We start from the raw sequence: 23,960 nt of genomic DNA, 5'->3' as shown, positions 1-23,960 counted from the left end.
GACTAATGCATATTAGTTTCTTTAGATTTAATGTGAAGAGCTTATATTTTTCAGGAAATCTTTAAAATTTCAGGGTGCATGGAACCTAGGCTCTAGCTTGGTTAAGACCCAACATGAAATCTTAACTCCTTTCATCTCTGTGTGAAAGCCTCTTATGGGCTGACCCATTTCTCACCCCTCCTTACCCCATCTCCACTTCTTCCAGTTTCATGACTATCATGCTTTCTCAGGGCTCTGGGCCTTTGCACAAGTCCTATTTCATGGAGGCATCTTAGACTGTTACTATTTAGAATCCAGAAATCAGCACTTCAGATTAAATGTAAGCCCTTCTTGGGGGCAGAAGACAATGGAGTTAAAGAAGCTGAGTTGTTTTAGGGTATACTGACAGGAGGAGGCTGTGCGACATGAGAAATGAAAGCCTGATTGTTAATTCTGGTCTTGAATGGCTATGGACTCGCCCACCACCACTGTGCATAAGGACTTATTCCCCTTAACAAAATGTACCCATCCTCATCAAACGACAGGAAAATGACTGAGGATGTAAAAACCAGGCCATTCCCCCTATGTTCTAATCTCCATAATCTCCAAACCTCAAGCTTCTCTGACACACACATTCCCGTGTACACAGGAAAACGACACAAGGCATTCCTGTCTCAACCCAGATGTGCAAGAACAGAACCAGATTTTCCAGCCATGCCAGTAAAACAGGGTGATCCAAATCCAGAGTGATAACAGAAGAATGGAACCAAGGGCTATGTAAATCCACAGTTCTAGGAGTACTGAAAGCATGTTTATACAGCTGTTTGGTCTGCAACACTCTCCTACCGCTGCTCAGATATGGTCTCTTCTCACACGCCATCTCTAACACACGTGGGGAGCTGGCTGCTATCTTGTTGGGAGGTCCCATGTCTTCTCTCTAAGCCTCGACTCTCACACTTTACTAGTCACTAATGCGTCTGGCTTCCCTAAGGGGCTGTAAGCTCCACAAGCCAGGGATCTTTATTACTCTGTACCCATTTCTCTTCCTTCAAAGAGGCTGGACAGCACATGGCTTGCTGAGTGAAAAAGCAAGCACTTCTACTCTAGCTGACTTAGTGCTGTCACACTGGAAAGGAAGAGACGGGGACTAATACAGCAAGCCCGCAGCAAATTAATGGCAAAAGAAGGGTAACACCTGAGGAGTTTTAATGCCCAGTCTGGGATCTCGCCTGTTCCACCACCCTGCCTCCTGAGCTGGCACTGCTTGGCTTCTAAAGGTTGGTGGAAAATAAACTAACATAGCCAGATTAGCTTACTCTCTTGTAAATTTTGTTCCTCAAAGGAAAAATATTTGGAGAGGTAGGGAAGGAGTCAAGATCATTCAAATGGTAATTCCTAAAGCAAAGCTTCTGAGGTTACCCTTCTCTAGAAAACACTTTTCATTCTGCAAAGGGTTTGGGAGGTTTTCTAACTTCTACTATTTTTACTCTTTAGCTCCAGGGGAAAAAATAGAACAGGTAATAGCTGCTGGCATTTTCTTGTGTTCAGTAAGCTTCTTGAAGGCTCCAATTCACTGGTACCTGTGGCATTCATAACCCAATGGGGCGTGTGTAAACCTGAGGTGACTTATTAGCATTTCATCAGTTCTGTATAGGTAAAGCAATACATTCAAGATTTGGGTGAGGATACTCCCATGTGGGGAACTACCCTTTGGCCAACTTTGTGTCTTTGTTGCTCCTCTGTGCTCTCTCTTAAATAATACCTAAGAAACAATCAACCGACCCACCCAGTTCTCCTTTTTCTTTTCTAAATGCTTATTTATTTTGAGAGAGAGAGAGAAAGAGACAGACAGAGAGGGAAGGAGAAAATTCCAAGCAGGCTCCAGGCTGTCAGTGCAGAGCCTGACCACCATGAGATCATGACCTGAGCCGCAATCAAGAGTCAGATGCTTAACTGACTGAATCACTTTCCTTTTTCATTAGGGTCTTTGTTAAGTGCACGTCAGCAATGATGCCTCTTTTTTTCCCCCTCCAACTAGAATGTCTTTTGAATATCACAGTATCATTTCTCTCTTCCATCAAAGCATGATTTATCATAGCAAGTTCAGAGTAAATCCAAATATATACAGAAATTGAGTCCTGTAAATGATAAAAAGCAGCATCTTAAATCGGTAGTATAAACATGGGCCTTTAAACAACTGCTGAGACCAGTGGGTGGCCATTTAGAAAAAGAAGATGGACCCATCTTTCATACCATATGCCAGGAGAAACTCCAAACAGATAATCAAAAGATCATGTGTAAAATATGAAACTGTAAAAATACTAGGAAAATAATACAGGTAAACTTTACAATCTTAGAGTAGGAAAAGTGTTTCTAACAAGGACTCAAAATCTAAAAGCCACAGAAGAGATTTAACTCTGTGAAAATAAACTTCTGTGTGAGGGAAGAAAAACCCATACACTCTAATGACAAACTGGAAAAAATATTTGTAACTCTTACCATAGATAAAAAGGCTAATCTCTCTAGCATATAAAGAAATGGGGATTAATAACCCAATACAAAAATGGGTAAGGGCATAGAGACACCTCAAAGGAAAGAAAAACAGACTTCAACAGAAGAAAAGATATTGGACCTCGTTTGCAAGAGAATATAGATACCATTTTTAAACCGATCAGATTGGCAGAAATCCAAAAGTCTGACAACATACTCTGGGAAAATATGCATCGTAGGTGGGAGGGAAAAGGGTACAACCTCCGTGGAGGTTGGCAAGATCTACCAAAATTACTGACTTTGACTCAGTGCTCCCAGTACAGGAAAATATCCTACAGCTATCACCACACAGGTATCCAGGTAGAAAGGGTCCTCAACATAGTATCTTCACTACTGCTTAAGAGGCAGATTGCTTGTGTCTTGTCCCTGAACATAGAGAAACCAGTGGTTTCCACTTAACTTTTCTCAGTTACTGGGCTGACGTTAAGATCTAGAAATATGTGGGCGCCTGGGTGGCGCAGTCGGTTAAGCGTCCGACTTCAGCCAGGTCACGATCTCGCGGTCCGTGAGTTCGAGCCCCGCGTCAGGCTCTGGGCTGATGGCTCGGAGCCTGGAGCCTGTTTCCGATTCTGTGTCTCCCTCTCTCTCTGCCCCTCCCCTGTTCATGCTCTGTCTCTCTCTGTCCCAAAAATAAAAAAAAAAAAAAAAAAAAAAAAAAAGATCTAGAAATATGAAAGATATTCTAGTTCACCATACTCTTATCTCCAAAATTCTGTATCGTTCTTAATGCTTCCCATGGAATAAGCAGTGAAATGATATCAGACTTTAGTGCTCAGCTTGCACATCTACAGAGATAATGCACCAAAGGCAAATACTAGAATATCCATGTGAGTATGCAATGGAAATTCTGTCTTTTTCCCAAGGGCATTAAGCATCCCTCAGAGTCTGCTGAATGACAAAAGCAGGAAACGTGTTCTGCCCAGGCTGGAGGTCCACTCCAGGATCCGGAAACCCACAAAGATACGCAGCAAGCAGGTCAGTGACCAGGGGGAACTTTTAATAGTGTCCCTGGTCACAGCATTCTGTGCTAGGCAGGTGCTATTCTCCATTCTCCTAGAAATTTAAAATAACCAGGCCCAGGAAAATTCTCAGATGATTTACTTGGGGTAAAATCCAGCAAAATAAGCCCAGGATTCTAAAGGTGAATTCAAATAAATTGCCCAGCCTTTGACTTTGGAGAGGGAGGCAGAGCAGATGGCTTCCCGAGCACAGCCTTTTCACATTCTTGGACACCAGATGGGTCTGCATGGTGCCAGTCCAGTCACTAACTAGAGATACTGTCAGTGTAAAAATGCAGACTTTCTTTTCCCTTTTAGACCAGTGCCCCTACCACATGTACTTTGAGGGAGGAGTTTAAATTCATGTGCAAAAAATACACAAAATTTTCCTAAGGAACAAATCTCCTGTAAGCTCTCCAAGATAAGATCTGTTTAAAGCATAAAAATAAGATGTCGCCAGGAATAAAATGGAACAAGACTGGTAAAAAACCAGCTAAATCTAAATATATACTTCATAGCTTTTAAAATTAGTATGTCAGTCTGGATTCAGCCCAATTTCTAAGCTACTGCATTTAATTCCCCTGTCAATTCTGCGTAAAAACGCATGAAATGCCTGTCTGGAAGCTTACATTTAGGACCCACGATATAGGTCTATATAGCTGTGCGCGCGCGCGCGCGCGCACACACACACACACACACACACACACACACACACACACAACACTCGTTTTCTCTCTCTCTCTCATAAAGTTTAGTACTCTCAAATGCTCAAAGTGTCAATATTCCAATTTTTCCGCCTAGGGACTCTAAAATCAGCATTTCTGATTAATTAGACTAAACACAAAAAGTCACTAGAGACGGATCAAATTCGGGCTATCACTTTTGAATAGTTCCCTAGTCACTTTAGAGAGGCTACATGTAAAATATCCTCACTATATTAAGCACAACTCTTATGTAGCAAAAAAGGTTTGCTGTCCAGAGTCCTTAAATCTCCTCACCCTGCCCAGGGACAGGACGAATGCACAAAAGGTGCTTGAAAACGTAAGCACTGAGCTAGATTTTGAATGCTGAGCCACCTCGGAAGAAATCAGCCTGGATACCACTTCACCAACGAGCTCTCCTGTCCTAGAGTCAGCAACTGGTTAGCAGACAGCATGACAGAGCCACAATGCGGTACTGTACCAGACCAGAGTCCAATTGTACCAGAAATCCAATTACACAATGTCCCGCTGAGCCCCATTACTCTCTTCTTGGTAGGCGAGCTGCTTCTGAGGAAAGAGCTCTACAGTGACCTCAGGCAAACTCGGGTCAATTTGCTTCACGGTCCACTCAAGGACTCTAGCCTATTAATGTACTGTCTACTACTTAGGAATTTTCTAGGGATTCTGTTCTGAAAAGACTTTAGGACTAAACCAAGAGCAGACCTTGCCAGAAACCTCAGGAAACTTGACAAGAGGGTAGGAAACCCGACCAAGCTTTAAATCAAAGACTCAGTGGCAGCAAGGGTGCTTAATATTCAGTCGTAGCATTAGTATGTTTGGTACTCCATTCACTCTTTCAGTCTAGTCCTGCAGAGGCTAAAACCACTAAGGAACAACTACATGCAGTGGGTTGGGTGGGAGCTGTTTAATTACACCTTCAACAAGTTCTGGCATCGGCAGAGCCGCCAGCTCTCCTCTTCTATGCTTCACAGTATAAACCGCCACGCTGCGGCATCCCTCCCCCAAAACACGTCCATTCCATACCTGCATGAACACTTTTCCAATGACCACATCGTCGTCATCCTTAAACACTGTGCTGAAGACTACTGTGACTCTGTCCTTTTTAGACTCAACATACCTGAGGGGAACACAACCCATGAAGTAGTAAGTACAGAATCAGAATGGGGTTTTGTCAAGAACTTGATCTCGAAGCGGAACAGGCGGGTACAGTCATAAATCTTTTAATTCATAAAACAAGGCATGCCAAAGGAGACTAAGTATGTATGACCAGCAAAGTCTATATAATGCACACATGCCCTGAGAGGGGTAGGAGATGAAGATCACCCAAAGTAGATGGTACTAATCTGTCTACGTGGTAAGATGTGGAATCTACTAGTGTTAGTGATTCTCAGAACTTCACTCCTAAACATCTTTTTAAAAAAAAATTTTTTTTTTTTTTTTTTACATTTATTTATTTCTGAGACATAGAGAGAGGCAGAGCATGAGCAGGGGAGGGGCAGAGAGAGAGGGAGACACAGAATCTGAAGCAGGCGCCAGCTCTGATCTGTCAGCACAGAGCCCGATGTGGGGCTCGAACCCACGAGAACCGTGAGATCACGACCTGAGCTGAAGTCGGATGCTTAACCGACTGAGCCACCCAGGCGCCCCTTTTATTTCTTTATATACTATGAGATTCCTAGTATGTAGATGATTCAAGAGTTGCAAAAACACAGACTCCATGGTCACCCTCTACCTCTTCATTACCTAGGCTATATTACTGAAGGAAACCTTCAACAGTGGTGTCTTAAAGGAAAGCAGTGGATTCGCTTTTCTTCTTTAGCCAACTTTTGATATCTGGAGACTAGCAGAAGTGGCCCCCCCGCCCCCCATCATCTATACCTTGGCTTTGAGAATTTTATGAGAAAGACATGTTAGGGATATTCACCCAATAGAGTTTAAGGTCTGATCTAACCATGTGTCTTTCAGTAAGGGCATATAACAGACACACCCAGGCTTTAGGGCCAAGTCCTATACTCACATGGTCTCATCATCCCTATAATGGATAACTGCCCTGTTCTCTCCTTCCTTGCCTTCTTCTTGGAATTGGAAGTATTTCTCAAAGACAGAGGCAAAACAATTTCGTTTCAACATGCCAGCCTGATGCACAATAGAATCCTTGGATGCAGGCAGATTTTCAAGGTCATATAGCAAGGAGACATTATATCCTGGAAGGGGAGGAAAAACCCAGAGGTTATATTAAAAAAAAAACAACACATAAAAACCAAAAAACTTTGCAGGTTCTAATGACATTTTATTTTGTTTCAATGCCTTTTAAGCCAGGTAGATTGCTGTGCATTCCCATACGCCTCATATGGCAAATGAGGTAAGGCAAATAAAACCCCAATTCTTGTAAAATCACTGTAAGTATACACAGCTAATTAACAAATTCTCTGCAAAAATTTGAATCAATATCAAAGATGACAGATTACAAATAAGGAACAGGAAGAACCCATAATCCAGGAACTCTCATTAGAAATGTAGTGTTCTAGACACTGTTGGGAAGGGGGCTTGCATTATAGCTATCAAGCTATAATGAGTTACATATTTTTCTTCGATGGTTTAACCTGCCAAGTGCTAACACAGTCAACAGCTGGGGAGCTTTCTGATAAAAACACAATACAACTTCTTGCATGCCATCACAAACCCTTTGTGGAAGGAGGGAAGGTACGGAAAAACCTTAAGAGTGTGTATGTCTATATATATAACGTGTGTGTGTGTGTGTGTGTGTGTGTATACCTCTCCAATAGCTTTCCCTTGTATACACTAAAAATTTCAAAGTGTTTTAAAATATCTTACTTCATTTAATTTCTGTAAAAATTCTTTGAAGTAAGCAGGCCAGATACGGTTATTCTCATCTTAGAGGGAAAAGGAAGTTCAAAGGAGCAAAGTGCCATGCTAAATGCAGCAGGATATAGAGGTGTCAGCAACTCTATTTTGAGTTGAATAGAATGGGATCCAAATTCTGGCCTTGCCACTTTGTGATCTTGGACAAACTACATAACCTCTATAATTCTGGCATCTGTTTAAAAAGGGTGGTAGGATGGGAGAGGCACCTGGGAAAATTAAAATAGCATTTTAAAGCGGCTGGAACACAGTAGGTCATCAATAAATGGGCCCCAAAGCTAAGTCTGCGACCACCACACACTATTTTGCCTCTTTACAGCATGTCGAGTACGAGTTCCAGCAAACAAGGCGGGGGACAACTGATTATCTGATCAAATGATGAATACACCCCAAAAAGTATACAGACAGTTTTGTAAGAGTATCTGTACATCACTGAGTATCACTTCACATGCTAGGTAAGTGCTGGAAATAATTTTACCAGAACTGTAAGGAATATCTTAAACATTTATACTTTGTTACTATTTAATCTTTTTCCAAGAGCATTCCTCAGGTCTGTGTTTTTTGTTGGATCTATCCTCCCTGAGAACATGAGCTATCTAAATCTCTGTTCTAGACTGTACTTAGCACATTTTTGATACTCCAATATTAAATAATATCAACCACCATTCCATTTTGGGTACCAGAAAACAAACCAGATAAGCAAACAGACTGTAAGATTAGATAGAAAAATAAAATATTTAAAGTTGAGGTTTGTTAGTTTCAAGAAGCCAAATAAAACAAATTAAGTAAATTACAGCTGAAGTCAGACTTAAAGAAGGCTTTGATATGATGAAGAGAACATCCTGAGAACAGATTAAAAGTAAAGACCTAGTACGGCCTGGTGAGTTCCCCAAACTTGCCTAGATAAACTCACAGAGAAACAGGAGACACACTACTTCCACAAGTTTTTATATTTTGCACTTGTATGAACACAAGGTCTGCAGTCTGGCATTGCCTGTGCTTTAGCGGGAAGTGTAAGAAAAGGCTCAGGGACAGAAACCTAACCTCTGTGTTACACCCCAGTGGTTCCGACACACTGCTTGATCTGAGCTGTGACAAGCATGCCCAAGAGTTCCTATATGATTTTTTTCTGTTCTAGTTCTGCTTCTTCCCTTCCTCCCTCCCTTTCCTCACTCTCTTTCTGAAATTCCTTGATTCCTCTTAAAGCCTATAATGTTATTTATTTTTTGGTTTTTATTTCTGCGATACACTTTTACATCAATTTGGGGATGAACACATTTTAGTATTCTTTCTGGACTGCAGTCAATGCTCCCACGCGCAGTACTCCTAGTAACAAGTTATATCCCAAAGGCTTCTGTATTTGCTATTTTTGTTTCCAGAGTAGCATACAGAAGACAGGAGAAGGTATTCTACTGGGAGTGGTGAAGCATGTCATATTATAAACATGAAAACAAAGAAAAATGCCACGAAGGTTGGGGAAGGAAATATGCTAGCAAAAGTAGTAACTGCTGTTAAAAGACACAGACACACCTTCCTTCTTAGAACAATTTGCAAAGCACCACGGGTAAAATTTGCAAAGTACCACAGGAACAACATTTGAGTAACACTGTGTTACTTGGTCCTCATCGGGGGGTCCAGCTAAACGCCTCAGAATTTGAGACTACCACCTATTCACAAGGAGGAAAAAATTGTTCAGTTTTTTTGCTTTGTCTCTCCTATAAAGCAGTATAACATAGCTCTTGTAATTAAGGAAGGCCATGGTGGGCCATGGTGCTTTTCAATTCCCGCGGCTGCAAAGAGGCGATTTATTCTTTATTAGAAGAACAGATTAAAAGAAGGGGTTGAAATTTTTGTTACTTGAATATGTGAGAACAGTTGTGTTTCCTTCTCCACATGTGCAGAGCACAGAAAATGGTGTTAATAGGGGGCTGGGGTGAAAACCAAGGTTTGCTTAATCTCAAAAGACATTTTCATCACCATGAGCAAGCAAATAAAAATGGCCCGCTGGTTGAAAGATTAAGGAAGAGTCATTTGGCCCCACCAAGTAAAATGTTAAAAATGACAACATATAGCAGTTCTGCACACCACACTGTGAACCATTCCTGGACAGTGCAAAGCCCCTTAGCTTTTGGAAACAGCTTTATTTTTGTGGAGAGGACTGAAGTGGGAACTGGGCTCAGGCAGAAATATTTGTAAAATGAAAACTATTTAAATGAAATGCTTTGTTTAAAAAAAAAAAGGCAGAGTACAAACAGGACAGGTCTCTTTCCAGGTCATTCCACAGTTGCTTACGGGACTACATACCTGATTCGGGATTTACCAAGAAGCTCCCATACACCCTCTTTAGTAACTAGAAAATACAAAAAAAAATGTTAATCCAAAGGTCATGATAATGTCTTTTTTTTTTTTTTTTTTTTTTTTTTTTTTAAAGCACTGTATTTCCCAAGCTTCTTCTAAGCCAGATTTCTTAACTTTCATTTGGTGGATGGGACACTGGATACACAAGGAGAAGCACATGTATCTGAGTTACCAAGCAAATCACTCACAGAACTGAGACTGAATACAAAAGGTTAATTAATCTAGGATCTGTTTTTCAGTCAAGGCTCATCTTTTACTCTTTCAGGATTCAGTCACATCCTTTATATGTTCTCTGTTCTCCTCCAGACCATATACTGCACACCATCATGTTTTTAAGAATGCAGAAGAATGGCAAACCTGAGTGACAGATTACGTCAGTTATCAACTAAGTACAGGCCAAACCAGTAACCGAGGTGAGTGAAGAGAGAAAAACCAGAATTGCTGGGATCGGATTCCAGTTCGCCTGCTTATCTTGTAAGCTTTCAAATTATTTAGTTCATCACCAGTTTTATGCAAAAGACAACAGATAATTGCACCTTAGCCAGTTGTTTCTACTGGAGGGCCCACAGAAGGTTGTACTCTCTAAATGGTTTTTTCCCCAAAACCAATACTTACTGCTGGCTACTCTCCAGGTTTGGGGAGTAAATGATAAAACAAGAGCCCTTTTTACACCTTCCTATTTCTTCTCTGTCAGTACGACTGTTTCACCTGGTGGTAATTTCTCCTAGACTGACAGTTTAGGAAACAAACCTTTTATTCTGGAAGGCCTAGTTCAGACTTAAATGTTATATAGAATACAATAAGCAGTAGAAAGGCAGCTATCTGAAGACAGAAAAAAGTAAATATTAGAATCGTCAGAACTTGGTAACCTTTTTGGTATTTAGTAGTCTTTATATGACTAACAGACTAAACACAGACATGACTTATTCTTAACCCTCATTAAAAACATACTTAGGGAGGGAAAGTGTCACCACTATTTCACAAGAAGGGAAAACTGAGGCCAGTATACTTAACAGCGTATGTAACAGTAATATAAAAGGCTGCATGGTTTTGTCTCTTGACATTCAGTCAATTTCTTAACACTATCTCACCACAAACACATTAATGATCCTCTGAAATTTTCTGGGATGCCAAAAAAAAAAAAAAAAGGATACTTAATCCTTGACAAGTTACCAATTAAAAGTAAACAAAAGCCGTCAACTTTTAATTGTAGGAGTTATACATGCATCTTCAACAGAATTCCATCAGCTAAGAAAAGGACTGCAGACACAGGAGCACTAGAGGGGAGCTCTGTGCAAGCAAGCACTCAGCCCTGCTCACTGCTGTGGTCTCTGCATCCACACGCGCCCACATATGGGGACTTTCAATAAACAGAGCTGAGTGAATACTGTTGTTTTCTTTGACTCTTACTTTCAATGTACACTTCAGAGATTAAAAAAAAAAATCAGCAGCAAACCATATATTTAAGTCATATTTGAAAAATTTTTCACATGGTGAAGTTCTTTCCTTCTGTTCTTAAATATTCTTTAAGATTCCACATATTTATGTAACCATTTTTATACAGCTGGAAGAAATTCTCTATCTGTAAATGTGGATAATGGAATGGACCTCAAAGCATGGATCAGCGATCACATCTGTTTGTACAAAGGCAAAAGACAAGTAATGCCACATGCAGTTGTGATCTGGTGACCATATAGCCACTGTGAGGTTATCTTTTTTACAGAAGAGGAACTGAAGGGAGAAGTTCAAGGTCACAGAGTTTTTTGGTGGCACAGGGAGACCTGATCTTCAGGTGTCCTATATACCACTTCTCCTAAAGAGTCCTGGAGATGGGGTGAAGGGGTGGGGGTAGGGAAGTAACAGGCACATCCCTTAAGAATTTTCACTGGCATCCCACCTCTGAGCTACAATTCTGTACTGTGAGCACTATGGGTACCAGGAGAAAGGGAAAGTTAGATGTGGGAGAAAAAAAACCATAGCTCCTAATTCTTAGTTTAATTCCAAGCAAAGTTAAAATTCTGAGATCTGAGAGGTTCTTACAGCCAAATTTCAGCCACATTCAACTCCTCTGCTCCCTCCCCCTTGGTGAAACCAACGGATGCCTCCCTGTTTATTTCACTTGCACTTTTAACCCTGTATGATTCCCTTTTTCAATGAGCACCATCTTCCAACCTGACACCAGGAGATGGGTGGAGGCAACCCACTGATGCTCACCATCAGACCTTCCCACCCTAGCAGCAGAGGCTTTCAAAGTAACAAGCTGCCTCCGGTTATCACAGGCTGGTCACTGTTTAACCAACTCAGGGAGCCATTTACTGTGCCCTCTGCTCCCGAACTGTGAATGTTATTTGCTCCACCCACTTGAGCGGGTGGAGCTGGCTCTTTGGCCCTGTGGGAGCTACAAGAATAGTGCTGTTATGGAGCTCCAGTGCCTGGAGAGCAGTCTGGAAAGGAGATTTAAGAAATCTAGCTGTTACACTTTCTTCCCCTCCCAAGGATTATTGTTATCACCACACCTGCATCTTTACACAGAGAGGACTGTCTAGGGAAAACGATTACACGATTTTGAGCTGTCTGTTCAAAGGTTTAACAATTCTTTACAGCTAGTTATTTTATGGTTAATCAAAAGCAGGGCCACCTTAACAGCCACTTGTTTCTTTTTACTCTGAATGTGGTAAAGGGAAGAGTTGGCCACTAGCTTTTATAGAATGATCCTTCTTATGCTTTATAAGGCTAGGTCTTCTTGCTGAAGATTTTGTTTCATGTAAAACAACCCTGAACACAAATTCTGTAAACGTTTCTTCTACCGTTGAACTTATGAGGCAAATCAGAAAAGGTTTTGGCTCTCCCCTTGAAATGCTGGGACAGATCAACTGCATATGAATATCTAAGTGACTGCCTATGGCTCTTGGTATTCTATTTGGTTAACATTAATTTTAGTTTTTATACCAAAATATTATTGAGATTTTGATCTTTTTTTTTCTTTTGCCAACAGCCTTTTCACTGCATAAATTTTAAATAACTAAAAAACTACTACCCTTAATCACAAAGAAAACAGAAATGGACATATCTTCATTCACCAGATTAAGGAGAACCTAGCTTGTTAAAACTAAAAGATATTTGAAAACTGATTCAGGAACTGAGTCATACTTCCTGCTTTGAGACCCAACCACAACGTGTGCACACTGGTGTAACAGCATTTTCTTTCTTCCATAAATGGCTCTCCCCAGAGCAAATACAGTTCAACAGGAACCAAACCTGCTACTTTAGCTATAGAAAGAAGCCAGTGAATGAGGCATGGCCATCAAGAATTTCATAATGCATAGACATCTTTTTATTTCCCGTACAGTAGTCAAAAGGAAGAAGAGATACTTAAAGAGGCCAGCTCTAAAGAAGTTTAAACCAAAAAACTAAAAGGGTAGATTTGTGCCTAAATTTCTACAGTATGAAATTAAGATCATAAACCTTTAAGGCCAGAGTTACATACCTGCTTCACGATATCATAGAAACAGAACGGAACTTATCTCAGTCTTGCAGTAGCTATTTTTATGTTGGTCAAAGAAATATTCTTCAGTGCATTTTTTGGAGAACAAAAGTTTTCATTTCATTAGTTAGGGACCATCTTTATTTTCCCCGAGTAATAAACAGCCAAAGCCTTTTCTAAAAAACACCCTTTCTATCATTATGGACAATGGAGTCAAGAGCCCCTGGTTAGGTGGGCAAGCTGTCCAAAGTGGCCAGTGCCGGTAGGGGTGGTCAGTGCCATGGACCTTCTATGAGTGGCAAGCTGCCAGTTAAAGGTGACAAGGAAATAAGAGTCCTGAGGAAAATGATGTGGAACATACCTCATCAGCACCATGTGCCTGAAGTTCCTTGTAGAATTTCAAAGAAATACTGACCATCACTTTTGTTTTGTCTCCATTAGGATTTGAAATATGATAGAGGACTCCATCGAAATCTGTGAAGAAAGCAAATAAAACTGCTTAACTTGGGAATGGGGAATAAGACCTTAAGGCACCTGGCTACCTCGTTACAGGCCACAAGGAGGTCTCCCTTGTAAGTAGGCATATAAGCAAAATATGTGCAGATAAGCAAAAGTTTAAATCCATGCAGAAAGTATAAACACTGAGATAGAACTGTCAAGTACTTATCTGTCCCCCTTTAAAAAAAAATATTTAAAAAAAATTAAAAAAAATGTTTACTTTTGAGACAAGGGCAGAAAAGCGGCAGAGAGAGGCGACAGAATCTAAAGCAGCCTCAGCACTGTCCGTGCAGAGCCTGACGTGGGGCTCGAACCCACAAACCGTGAGATCATGACTTAAGCTGAAACTGAGAGTCAGACATTTTAACCAACTGAGCCACCCAGATGCCCCACTTTGCTCTTTTTAAGGAAAAAAAAAATTATTTATTTATTTCGGGAGAGAGACAGAAGGGGCAGGGGAGTGGCAGGGACAGAGGGAAAGAGAGAGAGAATCCTAAGCAAGCTCCTCCCTGTCAGTGCAGAGCCCAAGACAGGGCTCACGAGGGCTCAAGCTTACGAACTGTGAGATCATGACGTGAGCCAAAATCAAGTTTCAGATGCTTAACTGACTGGGCCACCGAGGTGCCCCTCTTTGCTCTTTACTAAAATTACAAAGCTATTCTTACCTTCATCACAGCTTGGTGCTGAAAGTTATTTCTTAAAAAGCTTTTGTTGTGATGTATGTTAAATATGCATACGAGATAATGTATAATGAACTCCTAGTTCCCACCATGTGGCTTCACCAATGATCAACACGGCCCAATCTTATTGGGATACCCCCCTCGCAATGATTTATTCTGAAGCAAATCTGAGACATCACATCATTTCATTCATAATTATCTCAGAATGTATCTCTAAATGATAAAGAAGAAATTTCAGAAAACACAGCCACAATACTGTTGCCATGCCTATATTTTTAAAAACAACTACTTAATATCAAATATCCAGTCAAGTCTTCAAATATTTGGTCTCAAAAAAACCCCCCAAAATAGTTTTATTTTATTTTTTTTTATTTTTTATTTTTTAAATGTTTATTTGTTTTTGAGACAGAGAGAGACAGAGCATGAATGGGGGAGGGTCAGAGAGAGAGGGAGACACAGAATCTGAAACAGGCTCCAGGCTCTGAGCTGTCAGCACAGGGCCCGACGCGGGGCTCGAACTCACAGACCGTGAGATCATGACCTGAGCCGAAGTCAGACGCCCAACCGACTGAGCCACCCAGGCGCCCCCAAAAAAACAGTTTTAAAATACTGTTGTCTTATTTGAATTAGGATCTACACTGCATTTGGTTATCTCTTAAGTTTCTTCTAATCTCTATATAGGTCTCCCCTCTCTTTGGCTATTTTCCTGCAGTACAGAGAGAACTCACCCTGTGTAGTTCCTGAAACCAGGGGCTGAGTGCCACCACTTTAGGGAGACCTGGCATTGCCAGTTAGTAGGAGGGGACGGGGATGGTAGCCGGACTCCTGTCATAGCACTAGAGCTGAAGTGTTCCAAGACCATCTAGTCAAGTACCCTCATTTTATGGAGGGTGACTGTTTAACTCCTTGAAGTTCACACAGCAAGTGAGTAGTATCAATATCTAATTCTTTACAGGAAATAGAAAGCAATAACCTCTGACTTGCTGAACAGGTCACTAGCATTTTCCATGTTTCCCCACTACTCTAGTGCTAGGCAAACTGAGAGGAAGGCTACTTGAAGATAATTTAGTATTTCCAAATTAAACAAACTTTGGTTCGTACCACAAAAGTAAACACAACCTTCTAAGGTACCAGCAGGTTAACTTTACACAGTCCAATAAATCCATAAAATAGTCATCTGAAACAATGACCTCAAAAAAGCCTTCACGATCAAGGGATTGTACCCCGAATGTCAAAATTTATTTTAGAAGCTATTTTGTTTTTCTATTTTTATATTAGCTTTACAAGGTTGAAGTAAGGACACTTACCTGCAAATGTTACTTCTACTGCTTCTGGTTTGTTACTGCAAAACAAAAGAAGAGTCCCTTAGTTAAGACGGTTGTTTTGCAGCTTGCCTTCCAGGGGCCTTGCAAAGGCTCCTGAGCTTTACTTCAGATCACAGCATTCAGTACCAATTTTATGCTGACTGCTGATCTGAGTACACAATTCATTTTCTCATGTACCCGAACCTTTGGGCTCACTTAAGGTGGAGGATACAAAAAGGAAGCAGGACAGGTGCTGCTTTTGTTTTCCAGCTGCTGTCGAATCTCTGCCGTGGTTGGCGCTTAACTTCAATTTAGAATTCCTTAACATTATGATATACACCTTTGCATACGTGAACTACAAAATGCTATCTTTTGATCAGTGTCTCCCTCCACAGGACTGTAGTGATGGAGACAGAGGTAGTACACTCAGCAGGAAAACTGCTAAACAGAATGTAGAATGGTTTTTAATATACTTAAGATGAAAGGATGATCTCAGGCCATAAAACAAAACAGAAAGTCTGTATCAGTTCGAAGACAACTTGTAAGTCTTCCTACACATCTTTTCCTCTCCCTTTATGTCACCAAAGTACTCACCACTCTCCTCCATGAAGTCCTCTCTGACTGGTTCTACCCTAGTTTTGTTTTGTTTTGAAATTACAGTGTGACATTTCCACAGAAAGCGCAGCACAAAGTAACACTGTGAAACCACTGGGAACAGTCAGGACTCCGATTTTTCAACTTTAGCTTTTCATCAAGACCATGTTTTTCAGATGAGTTAAATCCACACACCTTTATTTTCTCACCTATTCACCTATAAAATGGGAGAACACGATGACCCTACTGACCTCACAGAACTGCTAAAGATAAAGCAAGAGAACGGACACGAAACAACTTATCCTGGAAGGTAATGACGACAGCCTGATACTTTCTGTGCAGCTGCCAGCTCAGCCTGGTATGTAAACTTCTATTTGATAAATGTTGCTGAGTTCTTACCTAGAAAGCATGACATACATCCTAGCTATAAACAATAATGGCCAATTAACCTCCTGTGAAAAGCTACCTTACGTGATAGCCCCACTTCTCCAAGCCCAATGGTAGGAAACAAAGGAAGACGCCACAGTTTTATCACTAGCTACCTATGACTCAAATGACTCTACTTTGTTTTATGGACCAGAAGACAAGACATACACATTTTCACATTTATCCTTGCCTAATTTGCTCAAGACCTCATAATCAAGAACATATCTTTTATACTATCTCTGCTCCCTCACCTGTAAAGGGAACCAAGACTGAGTTGCCCTCCAGGGTTGCTGGGAAATAATGGAATATAGAGTGTGGTTTATGACTGTTAAAAAGCTGCTACAGATGCTAAACAATACCTTTCCAGGAAACTGGCTTCTACTAAACATATGCTAGTCCCGTTGAAAAATCAACCTATACAGGTCACATATGAAGTTCCACCCTACTCCTTCAAAGCCATCCATATGTGACTCAGGAAAAACACTTCGGGAGTCTCTAAGAATGGAAGCATCAGGTGTGTTTATGGGGAAGCAGTGAGTTCAGAATATGATGGAAAAAAAAAAAAAAAAAGAAATGAAAATTTAAGTTGCTTCTGATCTTTCATTTGAAACTGCACCCCAGGAGACAAAGGCAATGAATGGCCAACCACCATTCCTCATCGCTAAAAAACAAGGACAAAGGAAGAAGCACAAACATTAATCTATGGCTCATTTAGACGAAATATTAAGAAGCTGCACAATGGGAGGAAGCACCAAAGTGTATTTTCCTGGGGAAGGGTGGCTGTGCCAAAAAGTCAGGGTGGAGGCTTGTAAAAGTCCATATTGGATCACTTAGTAGGTGGTTGGGTCTTTTTTTTTTTTTTAATCTTTAGGCTTTAACTCAGCCAACGGAGGACTGAATTCCCCCCCACTCTCCTACTTCACCAACAGACCAAGAAAAATTAGGTATAAATAAAAAACATTAAGGTTCTAAGCGATAAACATTTTAAGGCTGAAACTCTGAATTTCTCTAGACTGTGAAGTTCCCTAACCACAGGGAGAAGTTGCTTACCAAGAGCTATCCTAAGTGGTTTGCTGCCTGACTTGGGAATATCTGTCAAATAACCACCATTAATATTTTAGTTTACTATTTATGGCTGCACAAAAGGTTGTAGAGGAGACAGGCTGTAGAGGAGAACACTGGGCCAAAGGAGTCTTCCTGAGAAGTTATATGGGAGTTACAACTCTGTGCCCCAACAAGGAGACCATACCAAGCGTGACACAGACCAAACAGGATGGTGTCAATTCCAAGACCAGGTGTTTGTTATTTACTTTTGTGGCTTAAAACCAAGGAGCTAGAGGGGAGTAAGATATGTTTTATCTTACTGGGGGAAAGCATACCACTTAATAGACCAAAAGATAAATGGGTAAGTTGTTTTTTGTTTTACCATCTGCCAAAGTTTCAGATGCTGAGGGTGAGTTTAATCACAATAAAAGCAAATCCTTCCGAGTTGACTGTTCAACACAGTCCTGTCACTTACTGGCTACGTAACCACATTCGATGTTACTCAATGTTGCTGAGCTTCAGGATCCTTTTCTAGAAAATGGAGATTAAAAGGTTGTTGTGAAGACTAATTGAGATGACATGTGTGCAAGTTTCCCAACCAGTGTCTTGTGACTAAGTTACAGACCTGCTGAGATAATAATGATCCTTGCAGCCCTTAGGGCAGTCCAGTGGAAGGATCTCTAGGCTAGGCCATTTGCCCAACGTGCCTTATGAATATCATGTTCTGTTTGTGACATATCATAAACAAGGTCAGAAGTCACCAGTGAAAGGTAGCTGGTTAATACCTATGTGCATAATACCTATGTCTACTCCCTCCACAATTCCCATCAGCCCTACTTTTCTCAACTGTAAATGGGAACTGCTGTCACACAGGCCCATTTTGAAATCAAATGAAATTATGTTAAAGCTTATAGCAAAGTGTCTAATTCATAGATGATAATCAATGAATTAGTGTTTCTTCTAGGTGGAGTCAGAAGAGACCACACTTTGAAGCCATGGTTGGGAGAAGTTGTGGGATTGTGCTAAATCCCAGAATCAGAAATTGGTCAGCAGTACCAGGAGAAACAGAACCCTATTAGTATCAGAGTGCTTAATGTCCAGAATCCTGGAACAAATCAGCTAGATAAGCCCTCAGGGTTACTGACTAGATAGCACAAGATACTAAAACATATTCAATTCATTAAGATGGGTTTCAAACACTATTTTTAAAATCCTTAGAAAAAAACTGTTATCCTTTTCCATTAAAAAAAAACTCATTTATTTTTGAGAGAGAGAAAGAGACAGAATATGAGCGGGGGGTGGGGAGAGAGACAGACTCTGAAGCAGGCTCCAGGTTCTGAGTTGTCAGCACAGAGCCCGATGTGGGGCTCAAACTCACAACTGTGAGATCATGACTTGAGGTGAAATTGGACACTTAACCGACTGAGCCACCCAGGCACTCCTACTCTTATCTTTCTTCTAAGGAAGTTCCTAGAATGTTACTAGTTCATCAGTTAAGAACTCCTGACAACTTCATTTTCCAATCCTCTTTTCTCATTAAGGATTTTGGAGCCTTTACTCCTGAATGCATCCAATTCCCCATTTGGGCATTTATGTCCCTCTTCTACTTATCCCTTCACTGAGCTGAATGAGACGAATTACTGACTTCTGCTATCTCACTGTAAGGTTTCTGATCTCTCTTCTGTAATTCTCCTAGAAGGCTCCCATCATCCCATTTGAGCAAAGACTAGAGAAATGCGGTCCTTACTCTCTACTAAGCTGTATCTCAAGATATGGAGAACAAAGATGATCTAAAAGTCGATTCACACAATGTCAGAAAAGTGATAAAATCAGCACCTAAAGAAACTAAGATCCATCCTATCTGGGCTCATCCCTTCCTTCAAGAAAATATTTACTGAGCTAACTCTATATACAGTGAGGATGCTGGGAAAGAATGATGACCAGGGACAGGCTCTGCCCTTAAGGAGTCATCAGTTTGAGGGAGTGTAGCTCTGGGGCTTCACGCCCAAAGCACTGCTACAGAGGTCGGAAGTCAGGCAGCAGTGTGCAACTGTAACGACCTGTTAACAGACCCATCAGACCATTCCATTTCTTCTGAATGCTTAACCAATGTCCTAATTCCAAATCATTTCAAACCAGTCTGTCTCTCTGAGTACAGATGCAGCACATTTAGGAACGAGAACAGGGTATCAGCAAGATTTAATTTATTCCTTTCTCAAATTTCTCCTCCCACAGTCCTTGCCCACCCCAACTGGCACCGCTTGCTCCCTGAGCGTCACTCCCCCTCACAGAACCACAGAGCCCCGCAACATGCACAGCTGTGGCAAGGAGCCAGCATGCACTTAAAATCAACAGCGATTCGCATCTGACAGCATTTCCTCAATTCTGGCCTCCAGACTCTAGCTAAGTTGGTAGGCCTAGCTTCTGAGGCTGAAAAGGTTCTTGGTTGTATATACAGCAACAAAAAAATTAAATTAATCTGCCAGATTACTTCTGCTTTAATTGGGCATCTGGGTAAGAATTCCTAAATGAAAAGGCAACGCTGTTGACAAGACCTGTGTATGAGGTTACCTGCAGTGTTGAGCATGGCTCTTTAATCAGCATGTTCTCTTAGTCTGTAGGCTGTCAGGGAGACAATTTACCAATAATTATCATTTTGTGAGGACATATGAATCATTCCAAGAAGCCATTTTCACAGGAGTGTGGTAGGAAAAAAATAAAAAGCAATTTGTTGGAATGAATCTTAGGCTTCGTCAGTACTGCCTCCAAATAAATTAAAAGGTGATTACGACCCAATGTTAAACAGTTCAGATAAAAGAACTGCTTTACCCAAAGGAAGTTGAGACACTTAGTAGGATGTCACATGCAAGAAGATCTAGCAGGATGACCTGAGGCATGATTTAAAGAAAAAAGAAAAAAAAAAATCAACCTGAAGAGGAAAATCACCGAACTGTATTCTGCAGCATGCACCACAGAACGATTTTAAGACTACCTCATGCTTGTATTTTCAGCAGCTGCAACAGTGCTAGTGCTGTCCAATAGAACTTTCTGCAATGATGGAAATGTTCTGCATCTGTGCGGTCCAAATAAGGCTGCTACTAGCCACATGTGGCAACTGAGCACTACAACTGTGGCTGGAGCGAGGAACTTAATTTTAGTTCTATTTCACTCTAATTCTTATTTAACCTTAACTAGCCACATGTAGCTTCTGGCTATTGTACTGGGCATCACAGAACTATGAGATTCGTTCTGGAAAAGGCTGCTCAGAAGTATAATTTCCCCAACTGGTCTGAGAAGTGCACTCTCTGCTCTCTGTGTACTCTGAGAAGTGTAAAGTAGGGTGAAGCTGACCTCTCCCAGCAAGTTCTCACGCTGGTAAAACCTCTCAAATTTCCAGGGTTTCTCCTCCCAGCTACTCCCCTTCTTTAATGCCTTTCTCCCATCTCCACCCTAACACATCTCACCCTTTGGCTCCTCTATAACTTTTGCCAATAGGTTTTCTCAGAAAGGCGTCCTTCCTCTGTTCCTGCTTGGGGCACTGGAAGAATCCCATAAATATTTATGATGATCACACTACTCATTTTTTGCTAGAAGTTCTGGAGTAGTAGCCATGTGCCTTGATAAATACGTTAACTACTTCAATGCTGCCTCACCGTGTATGCCTGGAAACTCACAGTGGGCTTAGATGCCAGCTTCTGCTGGGTGTTACATCTACAATCCCAGGAAAGCCCCACTTCCTAGGCCTGATATCAGGGTCTCTTTTCAAAGATTTTCAAAGTGCTGTTTTGGGCCTACCTATTTAAAGTCACTTATCAAACGGAAGACAGGCCATAGTAAAGCCTAAACTTGCTGCCCTGCCCTAATATGCAACACTGCTAGAACATATGCTTTGTTAAGAAATGTCCTAGAAATTCCAACTTACGCTTCCAGACTTGAGTGCCTATTTTAATTCCTCTGAAAGAGTATTTGTAAGAGTTAATTTTCTAAAAGGAAAAGAGCTGACGTTCTGGATAATGGGCTTCAATTTGGAATCACAAATACACAAACAGATATGAATGTACTTCTACACTACAAGGCATGCTTCTACTTGAAAATGAACAGGCATTTATCTTGTCAATCGGCTTATAACCACCCAGATCTCATTCTTTGCTAGTCTGGACTCGAAAACGCATTTAACAGGTTCAGCTGTGAAAATGCAGAAGTTAATTCAACTTCCTCCTCTGTGCTACACTGCTCAAAAAAGTACACAGCAATCACCCAAAATAAGACTCTGATCTGATTGACTTGAACCCTTAAAATGCAAAGAATCTGACCTAAAATATAAGCAACTGCAGCCCGTGGCAGGAAACAGTAGCTACTGCTTACTGTATGCGTTACTTCATGGAAAGCCATGCTTTATTTTACAAATAAAATCTGTAACCTTACTAAAAGGGACAGAAGACACAATATGTTCCATTTAAGTAGTGAGTTAGAAGTCTTTTTTTTTAATGCCAAGCCACAAGTTCATTATGACTACTTAGAATTTCCCCTCTACCAATCCTCTCCCGTCTGCAGATCTCCAAGCACTTACTTTCCCATCACTAGTTCCCAGTTCACCAGAAAGTTTGCACTTATTTCCTCAACTGTGCAACCAAGATGTGAAGCCCCATCCTCACAATGGAGAAGTGAGGCAAAGGGACTGACTATGTACAGGCCACCAAAAATTCAAAGCTAAAACCAAATCTTCGGCTCACGTTTTAAACATTAGAAAGCAAAGCAGCTTTGGAGGAGGAGGTTGTTTTCTACAGGTTCCCGTGTTTCACAGAGAAGACTGCCTTGGAAACATGTGCTAAGCCCACCTTTAAAAAGGCCAGTGGTAAAAAAAGTGATCTAAGAATCACCTTTATAGACTTTGGATTCTTATTAAGTGTGTACCTGGGCCAGGATTACCACGGAAGAAATCACAGACCAGGGATCTTGTATAAGCGTTTAAAAGATAAATGGGTGGGGAAAGTTGAGTTAGAACCTCAGAAGAGAGATAAGGAAGGGGTGTGGATTGGGAGACTATAAGCTTTGCTTGAGAAAGATGTAACAAAATGGCCAAAGTGTCTTACAGCACTGTTCCAAGAAGGGAAACCAGAGAAGTCGCATTTGTCGGGCTGCAAGACTGAATCTGCTTTCAGTCTTGCCTCCTGCTCCTTTAGACGAAGGGGGGGGGGGGGGGGGGGAGGGGAGCAAGAAGGCTGGTGGTGATCTGGGCCTGAATCTTCTTCCCTCCTCCAGTCCTGGGAATTCCTGGAAACTCCTTTCAATCCAATCCCAAAGGAGCTTTCTTCGGGTTCAGAACAATGACGGGGACTACAGAAGGAAGGGGTCCACTGCTCGCTCCAGAAGGCAATGGGATACCCCGGCCAGAGTTCCGGGCCCGGCAGTCCTCACGTCCTACAGGTCTCCTGCCCTTTGGCACTCACGCTCCTGTCCACTCGCCGCTTCCGCATCCCTCCACGGAGCCTCTCCCCACGTATCTCTGCCCCTCACCCCACCGCGCCCAGTCGCCTCCCACGTCTACCCCGCCGGGGCCGTCCCCACACCCGGCCAGGTCTCCCACCTCGTGCCTCCAAGACTGGGGGACTGAGCGATACTAGGGACTAGCGTGGGTCAACTCTGCCTCCCCCGCCACCCCCCGGCCCCGGGCGCGCGCTCACCCGGCGGCCGCGTTCTCGAACTTGAGCGCGAGCGTCTCCTCGATGATGCGGTTGTTCACCTCCAGCAGGATCATGGCGGCGGCTGCCCCGGGCAGGGGAAGGAGAAACAAGGGACGGTGAGGGTGGGTAAGGGAGAAAAGGACGGAGGGAGCGGCCCTGCTGCCCCCTGAGGAGGGGGGTTGGGTGGGGTAGGAGGTTAGGGGAAAAGGGGAGAGGGATCAGGGTGGGGGGAAGGGGAAGACGCGAGCACTCGCCCGCGCACGCACTGGCTGTGGAGACACCCACCCACCCGACCGACCTGGCCCCCGAAGCCTGAACCCGCCTGCCGAGCCGCCGCCGCCGCCGCCGCCGCCGCCGCCGCTGCCGCCTCACCGACAAGCCCGGTCCCCGCCCAGCCCACGGCTCTAGCCGGCCACTTCCGCTCTCACACCCACTTCCGCTCGCTGCCCGGACGCGCGGCCCCGCGGCGCCATTTCCGCTTCGACCCCTCGTGCACGCGCACGCAGGGTCGCCGCGGAGGCTGGGGTGGCGTGGCGCATGCGCGACCCCCACCCGGTCCCCCGGTCGCCTCCGCCTTCCCACAGTTCCCCCTCACTTACAGCCTTTGCGAGTTTGTTTCCGAGCGGGCTGTCATTCCCCAAAGCCTGCTTCACTGTCCAGCGCCTCCCAACCGCTCGTCCCAGAGGTCCAGCTCCACCCTTCCGGTCTTGTCATTTCAAAGACCCCGGCGTCTTCTCCCAGGCGGTTCCTTTGCTC

The 23,960-nt window shown here is 42.4% G+C and overlaps 1 protein-coding gene across 2 annotated transcripts in view; it reads right to left on the bottom strand.

Moving 5' to 3' along the window:
- Positions 1-23,579, bottom strand: part of ARPC2 (actin related protein 2/3 complex subunit 2) — a 29,227-nt gene extending 5,648 nt beyond the window's left edge. Inside the window, exons 1-7 of one of the 2 annotated variants that reach the window (XM_042950127.1) lie at positions 23,503-23,579; positions 23,205-23,286; positions 15,460-15,494; positions 13,336-13,448; positions 9,437-9,482; positions 6,267-6,453; positions 5,273-5,366 (exon numbers count right to left, since the gene is read on the bottom strand). In XM_042950127.1, the coding sequence (XP_042806061.1) occupies positions 5,273-5,366; positions 6,267-6,453; positions 9,437-9,482; positions 13,336-13,448; positions 15,460-15,494; positions 23,205-23,278 (549 nt within the window). In that variant the 5' untranslated portion in view covers positions 23,279-23,286; positions 23,503-23,579. Of the gene's footprint in view, positions 1-5,272; positions 5,367-6,266; positions 6,454-9,436; positions 9,483-13,335; positions 13,449-15,459; positions 15,495-17,995; positions 18,028-23,204; positions 23,287-23,502 lie in introns of those variants that run through there. The other variant, XM_042950128.1, reaches the window with a different exon arrangement.
- Positions 23,580-23,960: the final 381 nt, after the last annotated feature.

This window comes from Panthera leo, chromosome C1 (assembly GCF_018350215.1).
Source record: "Panthera leo isolate Ple1 chromosome C1, P.leo_Ple1_pat1.1, whole genome shotgun sequence".
NCBI classification, from domain to species: Eukaryota; Metazoa; Chordata; class Mammalia; order Carnivora; family Felidae; genus Panthera; species Panthera leo.
This window is presented reverse-complemented; position numbering and strand designations above follow the sequence as displayed.